The 17,535-nt window shown below is 51.3% G+C and overlaps 1 protein-coding gene across 3 annotated transcripts in view; it reads left to right on the top strand.

Moving 5' to 3' along the window:
- ZDHHC3 (zinc finger DHHC-type palmitoyltransferase 3) overlaps nt 1-17,535 on the top strand; it is a 59,351-nt gene that overhangs the window by 29,088 nt on the left and 12,728 nt on the right. The window contains exons 4-7 of one of the 3 annotated variants that reach the window (XM_030845282.3): nt 5,361-5,457; nt 6,111-6,192; nt 6,313-6,396; nt 10,098-10,228. In XM_030845282.3, coding sequence (XP_030701142.1) covers nt 5,361-5,457; nt 6,111-6,192; nt 6,313-6,396; nt 10,098-10,228 — 394 coding nt within the window. Of the gene's footprint in view, nt 1-5,360; nt 5,458-6,110; nt 6,193-6,312; nt 6,397-10,097; nt 10,229-12,693; nt 14,361-17,535 lie in introns of those variants that run through there. The other 2 variants (XM_030845279.2, XM_030845276.3) reach the window with 2 other exon arrangements.

The following is a 17,535-nucleotide window of genomic DNA, read 5'->3' on the forward strand; positions in this document are numbered from 1 at the left end:
GTCAGCATTGGAAAGGCAGCGCTGTCCCTGCCACACTGGGGACTGTGGGCCAGGCACCACATCTCTCAGAGCCTCAGCTTTCTCCTTTGTAAAATGAGTTGTTCCTCCTTAGCTTGTGAGGATTAAGTATGAATATCTATCTGTTAATGGAGGAATGTGTGAGCGTTGGGGATGTGCTGGGTTTACATAGGCTGGACCAGAAACAGGGAAGTGTGAACTTTATAGAAAGAACTTGAGTGACCACAGTGGTTCTTTTCTCTTTCGTCCCTGAGCCCTTGGCAGCCTCCACCGCCTGGCATTTTCCTCACCGCCTCCTCCTCACCTCTCTCCCCAGGATGATCCAAGGGAGGTATTCTTGAGTGCTAATAAACAAATCAGCTTGAGCAAAACAAGAGCTGCTGATTCAGATGAACCTGAGTGAGGATGCCTGTGCATCGCCTGTTCCTGTGTCAGGAAATATATGCTGACACCTGCTCCTTTGTGGTGGCTTGTGGTGGCCCAGGCCATCTGGGGACCCATGGTTTTGGATAAGCAGAATCCCCAGCACACCAAACAGAGCTGGGTTTGTGACTGGGTGAGCCAAGGGGCCTGCTACCCTGCTAGAGAAAGTTGGTGTCAGTCTTCCTGCTCAGGTGAAGGGGCATGTGTCTGTGCCCAGCTCTTTGCTTCCTCTCCTCCCAGTAGTGTCATGGAATTTAAAACTCTTTTCCCTGAGCTCTGATGGGTACCACAAATATTCCCTGATCTTGCACCTGTAGGTGTTCCTTCCAGCCTGGTGATACGTGGCTGGGTCTTCCTTCCAAGCAGGCTCCTTTCATCCTGGCGTTGAGGATCATGGAAGCCTGTGGAAATCCTTGGGGTGGGTGGGTCATGCTAACGGGGACAGCCAAGGTGTTAGGCTTATGTGTTAGGTTCTTCTTGCACAGGCGGTGGAGACCTCTGACCTTGGCAAAGCCTCACACCCCTCCCCCCCTCCCAACAAACACACACACACTGAGATGAGACAGTTGGGGACTGCTTAGGGCCCCTGCCAGCTTGTTTATCAGTTACTGATAAATTTATATTGCACTAGCATTGGTTTTAAAGCATTTTACACACATCATCTCTAACCCTGAGAGAGCAGGGCTAGTTCTACAGAGGGTGGTTTGGAGAAGCTAAGTTTCTTTGCCCAGAGCCCAAAGTGGTGATCTGAGAGATGTGTTCTTTCCACTGGCCTTACCCTGTTTGGGTACTGCCTTACCCCACATTGTCTGAGCTGGGGTCAGGATGTTATAGATGACTTTTTTGCTTATAATTTTAATCATAGTGAATGAGGTGTGAGATGAAAACCTATATGGGGAGCATGGTCCCCTTGGTACCTCCTTGCTATGATTTTTTCTCTTCATCTATTGTGGCATCCCAGCCTGAGGTGGTGGAGCCCAGTTCCCCATCTATAGTGTCAGAGCCTTCACTCCTCCAACCCTTGCTAAGCGGGGCCCCAGGCTTGGCTGTGGACTGTAGTGGTGGATGGGACATGGCCCTGACCCAGGGGCCTCCTGCCCAGGTAGGGCAGATGCACTTGTCTGCCGTGATACAGTTTGGTGGGTGCCGCTGTAGGGAGAGTCACAGGGCCATCACTTAGGGTGGGCAAGAGGACCTCAGCCTGCTCCTTGGGGGCTGAGTGCCAAGGAAGGGCTCTTGTACCTCCCTGGAGAGGGAGCATGAGCCCCAGGGAACCTGAATACACACGATCCGGTGAGCTTGTTGGGCTCTTCCAAGCTTGCGAAGGAAGTGCTCTGGGGACTGAAAATGGTAGGGAACCTGGAGGAAAAGAAGAGAAGCATCCTCCCTCTTGTAAAACCAGGATTTAAAAAGGCGGGGGCCGGGGGGGAGACTTCCTTGGTGGTGCAGTGTTTAAGAATCCTCCTGCCAATGCAGGGGACATGGGTTCAAGCCCTTGTCCGGGAAGATTCCACATGCTGCGGAGCAGCTAAGCCCATGCGCCACAACTGCTGACCCTGTGCTCTAGAGCCCGCGAGCCACAACTACTGAGCCTGTGTGCCACAACTACTGAAGCCTGCATGCTCTAGGGCTCACGTGCCGCAACTACTGAAGCCCACGTGCCACAACTACTGAAGCCCACGCACCTAGAGTCTGTGATCCGCAACAAGAGAAGCCACCGCAATGAGAAGCCCACACGCCGCAGCAAAGAATAGCCCCTACTTGCCGCAACTAGAGAAAGCCCGCGCACAGCCAAAAATAAATTAAAAAAACAAACCAACAAAAAAAAACGGGAGGGGCCTGGGAAACCCTGAAGGTAGGAACACCCCAAATACCTCCACTGAGGACATTTGGTCTTTTTAGCAGCTGCCATTGAATGCTTAGGACATGTCTGTGTCCACAGCGTCTCGCACAGGAGACACTGGAGTTGGTACAAGAGAGGAGTGCAGGCAGGAGCCCCAAGGAAGGTGGATTTCGCCAGGAGGCAAGAGTGGAGAAAGGGCCCTCTGGGAGCCTTCCCTGGTTGCTGTGCTTGAGCTGCCCTGCTGTGTCTGGAGAGGGGACACCAGTGAGCCCACTGTGCTGTAGGGACTGGGAAGAAGACTGACTCTGAGGTGCTTGATTCCCAGTGGGGTGTCAGGGGTTGTGGAAGGCTCACATTTTTTCGTCCTCCCCCTGAGGGCTGGTGCCTGAGATGAAATAGCCAGGCAGGTGTGGGCAGTCACCCCCTGGGCCTGGAGCACCCTTCACTTGGCCCACTGAGGGACCAGGCCTTGCCCTTGGTGCTCTCCAGGCCCCAGCCCCAGAGCCATTCAGGCTGGGTGTTTTGTGAGCCGTGGGTCAGTTAGCCTCTAAACAGCGCCTCCAGCCACATACATGGATGGACCTCCACCACCCACGTGCACTACCACCTGCCCCAGGAGCCCGCTTCTGAACAACTCTGTAAGCCGGAGGGAGAGGCGCCATCTTGGCATTTCCTGTCTTTGCAAATAGGAAACTCAGAGACCAACACTCTGGACAACTTTTGCAGCTCTCAGTGGGCTGTACTCCTGCCTACTTCTAGAAGGATGAGTAGTGTTCTAATTTGGCTGCCCAGTGAAACTTAGCCCATTGTGAAACCCAGCTTCCCAGGGTTCACACCTGGCCTCTTCAGAGAGGCTGGGAGGGAAGAGCAAAGGACAGATTTGCTTAATCTCTTAGACAGCTTTCAGAGGACGTCAGGCCATTTGGCACCTCTCTGCTGCTGAGCAAACACTGCCTCAGAGCACCCACCTGAAACCCCTTTTACAAAGAAGTACAAGTGGAAGAAAAACTGCTCAAGAGTCCAGAGCAGGGAGGTGGTTACCCTCAGGAGCTCCCCAGATAGGGAGGGGATTAAGAAACCCCAGAGCTGAGGAAGGACATACAAGACATGGGCTACGGGGGTGGTTCCATGGTGGGAATGTGTTGGCTGAGGCCCAGAATGCAGGGAGCTTTACTGCCTACTTGTCTGTACTTTCAAGATTGTACACTGGGAACAAGTGTTACCTGTTCTTTCATTCATTCATTCAAATCGGTAACATACAGAGAGAGAGAGAGAGAGATTGATTGATCAAGTAATGGAGTTGCTGGTACCTGGCTTTCTCTTTATTGCCCTCCATGCCCCTTTCATGCGTCCTTTTCTTACCCCGCCTTTCTGGCTCCCAAGGAGATTTCTGGAGCTGGTTCAGCATCTCTGAAATGTGCCCATTCCCCATATGCCTGTGTTATCATGACCCCTTGAAGCTGTGGGATGAACAAGGGTGGAGACCAGAATGACCCCACCACTCGTCTGAGCCAGCATCTGTTCTCACTTTCTCTTATAACGGTACTCACGTCCTGTGGGGGGCAGGGGGGGACCCAGGTCTGCCTTGCCACCAGAGCTCATGCCATGCTTAGAAAAGCCCACGCCTCCCCCTTGGGGTGCAGGTGAGCCCTCCTTCAGAGTGGTCTGTGCTTCCCGGTCTGCGGTCTGGGAACAGCTCGCCTCCATGCCCAGAACAGCTCCTTCTGCGCCATCCCTGCCCTCTCTGTGGGTCAGCCAGAGCTCAGCGAGCACTGTGTGTGAGCACGAGGCAGCCTTCTCTTCAGCAGGCCCCTGAGCCAACCCTTCCCCCAGGGTCCACCCACCATAGTCCACCTTAGTAAGAACCTGAGATAAAGTTGGTTATGGAAACTACTAGAAAGAAAAGCTGGTGTAAACTAAGGGACTGTCAAAAATATATATAGTTCTATTATTTCCAAGCTTGTATTTATAGTATTTCAAACTGTTTTGAACAAATACTGCCCCCAAGATAAATGTTAGGGAGCCTATTTTAATGAATTGAGAATGAAACAATTTTTTTTTTTTTTTTTTTTTTTTGCGGTACGCGGGCTTCTCACTGTTATGGCCTCTCCCGTTGCGGAGCACAGGCTCAGCGGCCATGGCTCACAGGCCCAGCCGCTCCGCGGCATGTGGGATCTTCCCGGACCAGGGCACAAACCCGTGTCCCCTGCATCGGCAGGTGGACTCTCAACCACTGCACCACCAGGGAAGCCCCAAGAAACAATTTTTAATGAGCCCATCTATTGGCAAATTGGTCTTCCTGAACTTGAGCTTTGGGAGTAGTTGCTTTTGAGGTCCCATTAGCCTTATGCTCTTGTTTCAGATTCTTACTTGTATGGTCCAAAAAGGGGTGGGGAAGGTATTTGCTATCAAATAACAAAGCTTCAAACAGTCTCAGTCCAAAAATTATCCCAGTAACAAGTTAGTAACTTGCAAATTAGTGGGATTTCTGATCAACACTTAAGCTCAAATGACTTTTCTGCTGTTTTGGGCTAAGTGGATATTATCTTAGAGCTGCAAGGTCCTTAGAGGGGGACTTCCTGCCGCCATGTGACGCACTGCTCGTGACCCCACTCTGAACTCTTCTAGCGCTCTCTCTCATCAGCCGCACCCTGGGAGGTTCCCTGGTCAGGTTTTTGGTCTTTGGGGGGAAATTAGGAGCAGCTGTATCCCATCTCGTCCTGTCAAGTTTTTGAAAGTGCGGCTTCTTTCTGTCCTCTCAGTAAACCACATTTTCAGCCCACTGTTACCTCAGAAGAGCAGTCTCTTTCTCAGCCATGTCGTTCCAGCCTGTTTTTATGTGAAACAAGATAAGGGGCCTTGGAGGTGGATAACTGTCCCCTTGTTTGGAATGATTGTGACCCTGGAGGTCCTGGCCCTGCCTTCCAAGCCCCTTGCAACACACATGCAGCAAAACATTGGGTGGCGCCCTAGAGGCCACTTGCCAGGAGTGGTGCAGGAGCATGGGTTTTGAGTCCCCTCGACCCTCCCGCCTCCGTGAGGACCCCCCTAAAGATCTGCCTTGCGGCTCTTTCAGTGTTTGTAAGCGGTGCATTCGGAAGATGGACCACCACTGTCCCTGGGTCAATAACTGTGTTGGCGAGAACAACCAGAAGTACTTCGTCCTGTTTACAGTAAGTCAGCTTCCGAATTCTGCCCCACCCTCTGTGAAGCAATGGAGAGCTCTGTTCCTTCGAATTGTCAGCACTCACAGTGTTCTTTGCTGCTGTTCAGAATAGTGCCTGGCCACGCAGACCTCCGCCTTTCTGCCAGAGCTCTCCTTGGTTCAACAAGTGCCCGTTCCTGTGCCCTTCACTTGAGCATCTAGAAAATTGACTCAAGTTGATTAGCTATAAGCAAGGGCCGTGTTCTGGGCCTCTATGCCTGGTGTCCGACCTAAGTAGCTAAAGAAGGCGGCAACCCTCCCTCAGCTGCAGGTAGGCGGAATGTGAGGGCTGGAGGGGCCAATGGCAGTCAGCGCCCTGACCTTTCAAGTGAGGAGCAGCAGCTGGCCTGGAGCCCCCAGGGCAGCCCAGGTCACACCTGGTGACACGTGCTTGTTTCTGTTCTTGTCCCACACGCTACCAGTGAATGGCCGCTCACCTCAGACCCAGGGCTGGGGGTGGGGGACCAGTGGAGAAATCACCAGGTGCCTCTCTGGCCCCCCTCCTGCTCAGCCCTCAGCCTAAGTGTTCCTGAATGGGAGGTTCCGAGCACCCCGTCCCGGGAGCCTTCACGGCCAGAAGGTTCTCACAACAATGGCATCTGCACTGCTTTCCTGTTTCAGATGTACATAGCTCTCATTTCCTTGCACGCCCTCATCATGGTGGGATTCCACTTCCTGCATTGCTTTGAAGAAGACTGGACAAGTGAGTATGTGCCAGGGCTTCCCTCCTTGCTGCAGGGGGGCGCATGACCCAAGCAGGGTGGGCTCTTTGTTTCCGTCTTGGTGCCAGGGGCCAACCTCATTTTATTAGATCTCCTGCAAGCCCATGGACCTATCAGGGAAGAAACAGCAGAGGCCCAAATATCTCTTCATGAAAAAAAGCAGCCCCTTAAAGTCAGTTCTACAGGTAATGTAGTGAGTTGGACAGACCCTCTAGCCTGAGTGAGCCCAGGGAAAATGCAGGCCCCCAGCAGGGCGGTGCATTCCCTGGAGTGGAGCTGTGCCTGCAGAGAGAGCTTTTGCTTCCATGTCTTTAAGTGAGGAGCTTTAATTGAAGGTCATTTTATTCCAACCTTGCAGAAATCCATTTTTAACTTTCTGGCTAGGACATGGACGGTTTTCGTTAATCTTTTGTGTGTGTGTGTGTGTGTGTGTGTGTGTGTGTGTGTGTGTGTGTGTGTGTGTGTGATGGTTGTTTTTTTTAACTGCTTAATCACCAATTTACGTTAAGATTGTAGACAAATTCTTCCTGCTTTTGAAGTATCTCATTTAAATGTGCAAATGCGGGCTTCCCTGGTGGCGCAGTGGTTGAGAGTCCGCCTGCTGATGCAGGGGACGCGGGTTCGTGCCCCGGTCTGGGCCCGTGAGCCATGGCTGCTGAGCCTGCGCATCTGGAGCCTGTGCTCCGCAACGGGAGAGGCCACAACAGTGAGAGGCCCGCGTACCGCAAAAAAAAAAAAAAAAAAATGCAAATGCTGAGGAAGGAACTCCAACCACAAGATTGCATAAATCCTGAGGGAAAAATATAGATGCTGAAAAAATAAATAAAATTTAAACTTTTTTAAAGAAGAATAAAAAGTTATAAGAAAACAATTTTTAGTACAGTAGTCCCACCTTATCTATAGGGGATATGTTCCAAGACCCCCAGTGGAATGCCTGAAACCTCAGATAGTACAGAATCCTATATATACCATGTTTTTTCCTATACATACATACCTATGATGAAGTTTAATTTATAAATTAGGCACAGTAAGAAAGTATCTGAATTGCCAGCATCACTGCTCTTGCATTTTGGGGCCATTATTAAGTAGAATAAGGGTTACTTGAACACAAGCACTGTGATACCACAGTAGTTGATTTGGTAACCGAGGTAGTAGGTAGCATATGCAGCATGGATATGCTGGACAAAGCGATGGTTCACGTCCCAGGTGGACAGAGCAAGATGGCGTGAGATTTCATCGCGCTACTCAGAACAGTTTGTACTTTAAAACCTATGGATTGTTTATTTCTGGAATTTTCCGTTTAATATTTTTGCACTGAGGTTGACTACAGGTAAATGAAACTGCAGAAAGCAAAACCAAGGATAAGGGGAAGACTACTACAGATACTGGAGGAATTAAGAGAGGCCACCTGCTGGGCTCCATCTTTCACACATACATCTGTGAGACACATCTTGAGCAGAAACATCATATTTTCATTCTTTTTCCATTGATTGGTTCCCCCCTTCATTTCATCATTTTTTAGGAGCTTTGCTCTTCCTGCACATACTGACTTCTTAGGCTTTTTCTTGCTATTATTTCCCCCAGAACTTGTGAGGCTGTGAAAAGGACAGTATCTTTAGCTCCCAACCAGATTTTGAGGCTTTCCCTGCCTCTGTAGTTTGCATCTGCCCCCCTTCTACAGTAAGTCCGCTATATACGAACAAGTTCCATTCTGAGAGTGCGTTCGTAAGTCCAATTTGTTCGTAAAGTCCAACAACGTTAGCCTAGGTACCCAACTAACATAATCCAACTAACGTAATTGGACATGCAAACACACGTTCACATCTTTGAAAGTTCGCAACTTGAAGGTTTGTATGTAGGGGACTTAGTGTATCTCCCCGGTCCTGCCCCCATCTCTGCCTGGCTTGACCTCATCTAGGGGAAGAGAAATCCCGTGGGTATTAGTCACCTCAGGCTGCCATAACAAGATACCATAGACTGGGAGGCTAAAACATTTATTCCTCACAGTCTGGGAGGCTGGAAAGTCCAAGATCACGGTACCAACCAATTCCATTCCTGGTGAGGACCCTTTTCCTGGCTTGCAGACGGCCCTCTCCTCTTGTGTCCTCACATGGCAGAGAGAGAAAAGCAAGCTCTCTGGTGTCTCTTTTCATAAGAGAACTAATCCTATCATGAGGGCCCTACCCTCATGACCTCTTCCAACCCTCATTACCTCCCAAGGGCCCTGGCTCCAAATAATATCACTTTGGGGGTTAGGGCTTTGGCATGTGAATTTCAGGGGGTGGTTTACAATTTAGTCCATAACACCATGTCTCCCCATTTTCGTGACTGCCACAGTTCCAGCCCAAGCTAGAGAGGGGAAGGTCGGGATGTTAGTGAGAGTTCATAGTCAGGAGTTGGTACAGGATCCATGCCCACCCTGTCTGCCTTGTCCTGCCCACCACCTTGACCAGCCCAGAAACCAGGCAGGTACCTGCCCCAGCTGTGACCACCCAGGGCCAGCCCGTCAGGCTGCTGGGCCATCCTAACCATACCCTGCCCAGCAAGGAACCAAGAAGGGAAGTCATGTGGAGGTGTTAAGTTCTGAGGAAGATGTGGGGAGATACGGCATTTAGACAAGATGCTCTTACCCTGCCACCCATTCAGTGCTGGTGTGTCTCTAAGCTCATTCCAGATTTATGTCCTTTTCCTCTCCTGACATTCCTGTGAGGGAGCTAGCAGGGCAGCTTGGAGGGGGCACTTACTCCCTGAATTCCCAAAGCCCAGTGAAGCCCAGCTCTGCCCTGCAGGACCAGACCCCTTCTGTCAGGAAAACAGGCCAGAGCACTGCAAGAGCCAGAAACATGGGCCACGGCCCGGGTGTCACAGGCCTGGCAGCTGTTGGCAAGGGCAGGAGTCCTTGGGTAGTGAGTGCCAACCAAGGGGCCTGGACCAGTGCCACAAGTGGGGCCCCTGTCTCCCAAGGTGGTCCAGGGCTCTCCTGAGAAGCTGCCTTGATGGTGAAGAGCCAGAGAAGGGGTCCTCTGCCTGCTCACCCCACACCAGCTCCCTCAGCACCTCTGCTTTTCAGTGGGCTGGGTTTCTGCCTTAGACACTACTCAGACAAAGGATTCTGCTGCCTAAAACAAAACCACACATCTGGTCAAACCTCACTGCTCTACAGTGGAGGGAGTAGAGGCCTGGAGAGGGACAAGGACTTGCCTCGGGTCACACCCAGGTCAGGATGAGGTCGTAGTAGGGGCCAGGGGAGTGAAAGTGTCTGCTCTGGGCCAGGTGGCTCTTCTGTCAGCTCCCCAGCTTCAGGACTGACTGTCTCAGGGACGCAGATGCTCCCGAGAGCGGGCCTTCCCCGTGGGGCTTACTGGGTCAGGCCAAGCCCCAGCACTTAGACTGCCCCCTGCCGAGCTGTAGATCCCACAGCCACTGAGTGAGCCTCCAGACCTGGCTTTTCCTCTCACCCGTGAGCAGATAGAGGCACAGGAATGCCCAGAAAACCCACGGCCAAACCAGGCCTGGACTGAGGCCCCTCCACCTGTGCAACCTGCATTTTGCTCTCTGAGGAGAGGAGGGTCTCCCTGTGGTGTCATCAGGCCTTCGTGCCTCAACTCTGAGTCCTTCTGGTCCTTCCAGACTGTGCTGGGTACTGTGCTTGGCACCAGGATGCAGACACCCGTGCTGTCCGGGAAGAGGGACGGAGAGCAGGGAGTGGTGTGTGTGAGGGAGGGGAAGCCGGCAAGGTCCAGCCTGCTGAGGAGGGCTTTCCTGAGGGAGAGCTGGTGCAGCCAGGTGTGGGAGAGGACGGCCCCTGCCATGGCCTCGAAGCCAGAGAGGAGCCCTGGGGGTGGCGAGGGGCAGCCCTGAGCCCCACGTGTCCCTTCTCTTTCAGAGTGCAGCTCCTTCTCGCCACCCACCACAGTGATCCTCCTCATCCTCCTGTGCTTCGAGGGACTGCTCTTCCTCATTTTCACATCAGTCATGTTTGGGACCCAGGTACACTCCATCTGCACGGATGAGACGGTAAGCAAGTGGGCAGCCTGCTCACCATCTACCTCCACAGCTGGGGTGGGGGGAGGGCTGCTTGCAGGCCAGACCTGGGAGCCCAGCGGCCAGGCCCTGGGTGTGCAGGGCACATTCCTCCATTTGCAGTGACTCGGGATCTTCTTCCTCCCCACTTGGGACTGGCACTCACATCACACCAGGAATGGGGCCCCGCAGCCTCGGCAAAGGGTTCCCTTTTGTTACGAGCCCTTCCACCTTCCTGTGATGGTTCTGTCTTATACACGGCTCTGGGTCGGGCATTCTGCTAGGCACTGGGATGCCCTTCCCATCCAGTGGCCACAGGCTTGGAGACAGGTGGTGGACAAAGGCCACCCTGACCCAGGTGGCACAGACAGGATCGGCTTCCCAGAGAAGGTGCCTTCACGAACAGGTCCTGAGGATGGAGTCAGGAGACAGCTCAGCTTGAGCCCCCAGAGCAGTGGGCAGCAAGACCCGGCTCTGGTCCTCATCTGCTGCCTTCTACCTGCCCCCACCTTCCGCCCTGCTCACAGCTCCTTCTCTGGGAGCTTTGAAGCTGCTGGCCCAGCCAAGCTGGAGCCCATACCCCTGGTGCCACTGCCACTACCTCTCAACCTTCCTAAGGTGTCCAGAAGCCTCCAGGTGGTCAGTCCGTGGCTGTGATGTGGGCATTTCTTCCCTGTTTGGGTTCGGGGTCTGGGTAAGGGGCCCCAGGAGGAAGGGCAGCCCTTAGCTCTGGGGTGAGGTCATGAGTTCCTCCTGGCTTCCCAAAGTCCCCTTCAGGTAGCAGCTCTCAACAATCGTCTAGGGTTCTCTGGGGGAACTTCGGCCGATTGGGTAGTCAGCCTTAGATGGAGGCTCGTAGGAAGACTCAGTTGTTGCTGCTGCTGCTGAGGCCCCATTCCTGTGGGTGTGGAAATTCAGCATGTGGAGAAGGACGATGCTGCCAGCTGCCAAGGCACCACCATTTGGATCTGCGGCAATTCCCCATGGTTTAGAAGGTTGGGTGCCTCTCAGCACCTTTTTTCTTTTATAAGCATTCATATCATTATAAAAGAGTGTCTGTAAAAATAGTAGCCAGTGGTGTAGATCCAGCTGTGTATCCATGCAGTAAATGTGACAAACTTCTCTGCGTAAGACCTGCAGGGAACCCAGAGGTGACTATCTGGCCCTACCCGCTGTTGGGACACCCCCCCAGGCCACACAAGCCATGGTCTGGGGGAGCTAGAAGGAAAACTCTCATGGCCCTGGTCCTAGTTGTTCTTCCCCCTCAAGGGTACTCCTAAAGGGAGTCACATTGAAAGGAAAGGAGAAAGAAGCCAAGGGCCTGCAGCTCATGGGAAAGGGCATCTTGCCCTTGGCCTCTATTGTCCCAGTGCCCTAGGCTGTGAACCTAGGTGTCTGACCAGGACACCTGTTTGGGATGCATAGGAGAGCCAGGAGGGCCCATGACCTCCCACTGCCCAGACTCAGACTGGGCTGTCCCCTCAGGCTCCACCCCTGCGCCTCTACCTCACAGAGACCACAGCAGACAGGACCCTGGCCAGGCTCCTGCCAGGCTGCTTCCCCCCTGTCCTCCGGCCCCACCCGCCGACCAGCTCCTTCAGGAGAAGGGAAAAGGGAGGGATCAGCCTGCTCCCCCAGGCCACATTTTTCTTGCGAGACTTGGCCAGGGGGTCGTGCGGGCTCTGTGACAACTGCTGAGGTGGCCTTGGGTCACACTTCTCCCCAAAGGAGCACAGGAAGGCCTTTGCCGGGGCTGAGGCTGAGGCTGAGCGGTCTGTCCGTGCGGCCCTTCTAACCTATACTAATCCCTCTCCTTCCTCCTCTGTGGTGACCTCTCCCTCCTGTTCCACCTCCTCCACTGTGCCTCGCCAGTCCTGCTAAGCAGGGCGCTCCTTGGCCTCCCAGGCTGGGGGGCCTAACAGCACCAGAGCTGGTCCTTTGACTTGGTTCTTTTTTTTGTCTGCAAAGTGGTCATAGTAGCTTCAGACTTACCATGAACCGTTCCCAAATTAATGGCCGTCCTTGGCTATCATGATCTCAAGCTCCCCACCAGCTGAGGCTTCCTGCGCCCCAGCCTTCACAGTGCTCCCGCACACACAGCTCAGAACCAGGCCTGAAGCGCCTCTGCAGACCCAGCAAGGACTCACTTAACAAAACACTGGATTGCACAACTAGGAACAGTGGCTTAGGGGCCTGCTGACTTTGCTCATTTGTCCCTTCCTTCCTGGAGGGACTTATACATGTGTGCCTATATGCCCACCCCCAAAAAAAAAAATTATGATTTTTTTCTTTAGCACTTTTTATGAGAGAAAGAGAAGAAAAATGTACTATGTAGATGAGCTTCGTGGCTTTAAAATAAGGAAGCATTTACTCCATTCACCTCAAGCTAATGGATATCTCTCCCCCAAAACCACAGCAGTAAAGTGCTTGACTGAAAGTATGATTGTTCTTGTTTTCAGGGAATAGAACAATTGAAAAAGGAAGAGAGAAGATGGGCTAAAAAAACAAAATGGATGAACATGAAAGCCGTTTTTGGCCACCCCTTTTCTCTAGGCTGGGCCAGCCCCTTTGCCACGCCAGACCAAGGGAAGGCAGACCCGTACCAGTATGTGGTCTGAAGGACCCCTGACCAGCATTGCCACTCAGACACAAACCACATCCCAGCACTACCATCCAATCCGTTCTCATGAACGTTTAAACCGAAAAAGCAAAACAACTACTCTCAAACATTTTTTTTAATGTCTCAAGTAAAATGGCTGAACATTGCAGAGAAAAAAAAATGTCCCCATGTTTTATTTTTAAAAGATCATCCTTTCTATTTTTTTGGTGACCGAAGCTGCTTTTCTTTTTTCCTTTTTAAAATCACTTCTCTGATCTCTGGTTTCCTCTCTGCTGTCTGTCTGGCATGACTAATGTGGAGGGCGCTGTCTCCAGGCCATGCCCCCTTGTACTAACTGAGTCGTGACACTTGTGCGTGGATGGACCGGCCCGGACACCTGTTTGGGACGCATAGGAGAGCCAGGAGGGCCCATGACCTCCCACTGCCCAGGAGGCAGTGGCGAGCGCCCAAATGGGAGTTAAAACCTCACCGAAGATGGATGCTTACTCCTTGTGACCTGAGAGGGCCAGGATCAGGGATGGAGCCCTTAAAAGGGTCCTTGACACAGTGGCCTCATCCCCCATGTGAACACGATTCGCCTCCTAACTCACAAAATCAATTTCCTGCCTTGTACGTTATGGGCTCTGGGTGTGTAGAATGACTTGTGGGGTGGGGGATGGAGATGAAAGGGGTCTTATTTGTATTCTGAATCACCAGTTATATTCCAACTCTGATTATTTGGAAGAATGTGAAGAAGTTTTTCCAGTTCAAAATGCCTTATACAATCAAAGGAAGAAGAAAATGACCCAGCTTCAGGCGAACTACATTTCCCTCATTAACGTTTGCTTCTTCTCTGACCTCCCCACCTCCCTCCCTCTCCTAGCGAGGTGTCGGTTAAGCAGTGTTACTGCCAAGTGAAACAGCCTCAGCTCCACCGTCAACCCCTTCTTCCTCATTTTGTAAATCCCTGCAGTGGGTTTACTTTCTGACATTTTAGACCCATAAATGTGCACATACCCATGTCTTGTCTGTATTTTAACCTGGGAGACCATTATCCTGTGTGGGCTGACCGTGATGCAAGGGCAACATTACAGCCAAACATTTTAAAGTTGAGAGATGGCCATCCATCCACTGGAATCGGCAGACACACCTAAGCCTGTGGCGCTGAAACTGACTAGCTTTTCTTTCCATTTGCATACTTGTGTGTTGAGTCTTATTTGAAGGAGGAAGGGCCTGAAGACAGTGGCGGGAGGTGAAGGGACAGGGAGTACGCATCAAATGCAGAGGTCGTAAATCCGAATACCATCTCAACATGGATTTGTTTTTTTAAGCGATCACCACAAACCTTTTTTTATCTTTTGCTTGGGGTGGGTTTGGGGTGAGGTTTATTAAATCAGCCCTGGGTGAGGAGAGACTTCATCTAGCTATGTGATCTTTCAGAAAAGTAAGTGGAACATGCTGCCTCTTTTCAATTCTGTCAGTGCTTCCACATGGAAACAAAACGCAATAAAATTTTTCCAAAACCTGTTCTGGCTGAGCTCCCCTCTCTCACAGTGTTACCCCTCAGGGAGAGCCGATTATCCAGTCAACGTGAGTGTGCTGTGTTTGGGCATTTCTTTCATTGCTTTTAAAGGACATGTATGCATGCTTCCTCTCTTGAATGAGGTTTCTATTGTGTTGCCGCTAAAGGACGTTTACAGCCCCGTCTTGGACAAGGTGCCCCCACCGGACCTCTCTCCTCTGGCTCTTTCTGCTGCCTGCGTCCCTTCTCTTATGGTTGTGGGCTCCCAGTTGCTACAGAAAAACTCATCAGGTCTGTGGAGTTTGCTTCTAGGGTTGGGCCTGGGAGAGAGACCCATTTTCTTCTGCCCACCCAGCAGAAGGCAAAGTCAAGCCAGAGGAAATCACTGGAAGCTTCCACACACGCCCTGGGACATCGCTTTGAAGAGCTCTTCACCATGCCTCGGGTGTTTAGCCAAGGAACCCTGTGACCTTTCCTAAGTCAATTAACTTCGACCTGCCTCTGCTGTGCTATTTACGCCATGGTCAAGGCTGTGATCTGGGCTTTTTTTTTTAATGCTGCTTTTAAATCTCCTTTATAGCATTTGTTTCCCATGTGCTTTCAGAAGAGAGAGTAGGACTCAGGGAATATTTTTAAGTATTTGGATGCCTCAAAGTACCCCATCTTCAAGGGCATTTTTTTAAGTGACCCAAGTTGGTTCTTCCTCCCATGGAATTTCTAAGGAATACAGTAGATAGTGCTGAAGATGTATGGAATTTTTTTCAAATCCTAAAAATAGAAACTCATCATTTATACCTAAGCATACCACGTATATCTTTCCCAGAGGGAGAGTCTCCTTCCGACATCCTGTATGATTTTGTCTGGGTTTTTATGAGCCCTTTGGCTGAAAGAACGAATTTTCCCCAGTTCTCAAGCCAGAGTGAAATGCTATACTCAGAACATAGGAATAGCTCAAAATCCTCTGTGTTCTTCCTATTTCATCTTGTTGAGATGGAGAACGTTTTGCCAGGAGCACAATGACTAAGGAATGTGGCTGTCTTCTGCAGCATAGTGACAGGAAGAAACAGGCATCCCTGAGCCCTCCTCAGTATTCCCAGACGTCTGATGAAGGACACCTCTACACAAAGGCAGCCCTAGCCTTTTGCTTTGGCACAGGAATCCTGACAGCACTGAATGGTGTGTGCATGGGAAAATGAGACAGTAGTAGCCACAGTCTTTCAGAATGTGGGCTCTGAGGAGTGGAAAGGAAAAATAAAGAGGAAGGTGACTTGGCCAGTTGGATTAGGTGACTCCTTCCTGCCTGTCAACTTCCTGTTTGTGTTCGTAGCAACCAGACTGACCATGCAAAAGGCTTAGGAGCAAACAAATCTATGCATATTTGCATGGGCTTGGTGACGTCATGCACAAAGTGGATTCGGGTAGAAATGTATGTGCTACGTCTCCTTTTAATCATACCACTTCATCTTTGTAATACTTTTTCCTTGGAAGAACCCAAAGTGAGACATGTTGAGTTACCAGCTTTTAAAATCCAACTTCCTGGGGGCTTCCCTTGCGCAGTGGTTGAGAATCTGCCTGCCAATGCAGGGGACACGGGTTCGAGCCCTGGTCTGGGAAGATCCCACATGCCGCAGAGCAACTAGGCCCATGAGCCACAACTACTGAGCCTGCGCGTCTGGAGCCTGTGCTCCACAAGAGAGGCCGCGACAGTAAGAGGCCCACACACCGCGATGAAGAGTGGCCCCCGCTCGCCCAAACTAGAGAAAGCCCTCACACAGAAATGAAGACCCAACACAGCCATAAATAAATAAATAGATAGATAAATAAATAATCCACCTTCCTGATGAGGTAGGTTAAACAATGTTTATTAAACACTTAACGTGAGGTTGGCATCACACAGAAACCCCAGACTTTGAGAGGCTGGGCTGGGCTCTCCCAACTAGGCCAATGGGTTTTACGGTTTTCTCACTTGAAAACTTGTAGTGCATATGCCTCCAGGGTGAGCCAGCCAGTAGAAGTGAGGGGTTCCAACCTTAAAGGGGACCTTAGTTGTCAAAGATACGTGAAGAGAAGAAGATTTTACTGGATTCCCTCTTGCGAATCTTCTTGCTGAGGATGTACTGAGGCAGTGCACCTCAAAGTGTGGTCCACAGACCAGCAATATCCTCATCACCTGGGGACTTATTAGAGATGCAGATTCTCAGGCTCCATTCCAGACCTGCTGAATCAGAAACTCTGAGGGGGTGGGGCAGCAGCGATCTGGATTTTCACAGCCCTCCCGTTGATGGTGACGCATGTTCAAGTCTGAGGATCCACTTGGGGCTTGCAGGGGTTGCCGAAAGGCCTGCTGATTAAGCGATCCTGTGTGCTGCGGGGCTCAGTGTGGTGCTGGGTGGGCTGTGCCCACTGTGAGCCCCTCTTCCCTCATAACCAGCGGCCTCCCCAGCCAATGAATGCTGAGAAAACAAGGAAAGTATTTGTTAGAAGGAGAGCCAAACTGTTAGTCTGTCCAGCAATCTTTCTCCACATCTTATCTGGCCAGCTGGTTTCTGGAAGAACCATCCCAAAAGGAGACAGAGTGAAGCCAGGGTCCTCCCAGTGGGAGCGGTGGCCAGTGAGTGATTAGAGCCTGGCGCGGCCACGCACATGAACGTCCTGGCCTTTGGTTTCCATCTGTGGACCTCAACACCCATGTGGCTTTTTCTTGTATCTTTTAAATACATATCTGCCTGAGAATCACCTAACAAAGGATAAAGGATTCACAGTGAAACAGAAACAAGCCACTGACGAGTCTACTCTCCCAAACCAAAGACTTCATTCCCCCACCCCGCTTTCTCAAGAAAAAATCGTTAATGACTTGAGCCTCGTGATTACCCTAGCAAAACTGAGTGAGTCCCAGGGATCCCTCATCTGCGCACACGGGAGCTGATGACGCCGATCCAAGGAATTATGAAAAGCGTTGCAGAATAGGGTTTGCAAAAACCTTCGGGGGGAAGACAACGTGCTCTGACATGGACATAAAGGATGCCCTGAATTTCTGCAGCTGAGGTCATGGGGTGATGGGGCCTTGGGCCCTGGCCTTGGTCTTTGGTTCAAATCCCTGCTCAGCTACTTCCTTCCTGTGTGACCTTAGGCAGTAATTTACTTAAGCCTCAATTTTCTCGTCTGTAAAATCAGGGAGAT

This window comes from Globicephala melas, chromosome 11, assembly GCF_963455315.2.
Source record: "Globicephala melas chromosome 11, mGloMel1.2, whole genome shotgun sequence".
In the NCBI taxonomy this organism is placed as follows: Eukaryota; Metazoa; Chordata; class Mammalia; order Artiodactyla; family Delphinidae; genus Globicephala; species Globicephala melas.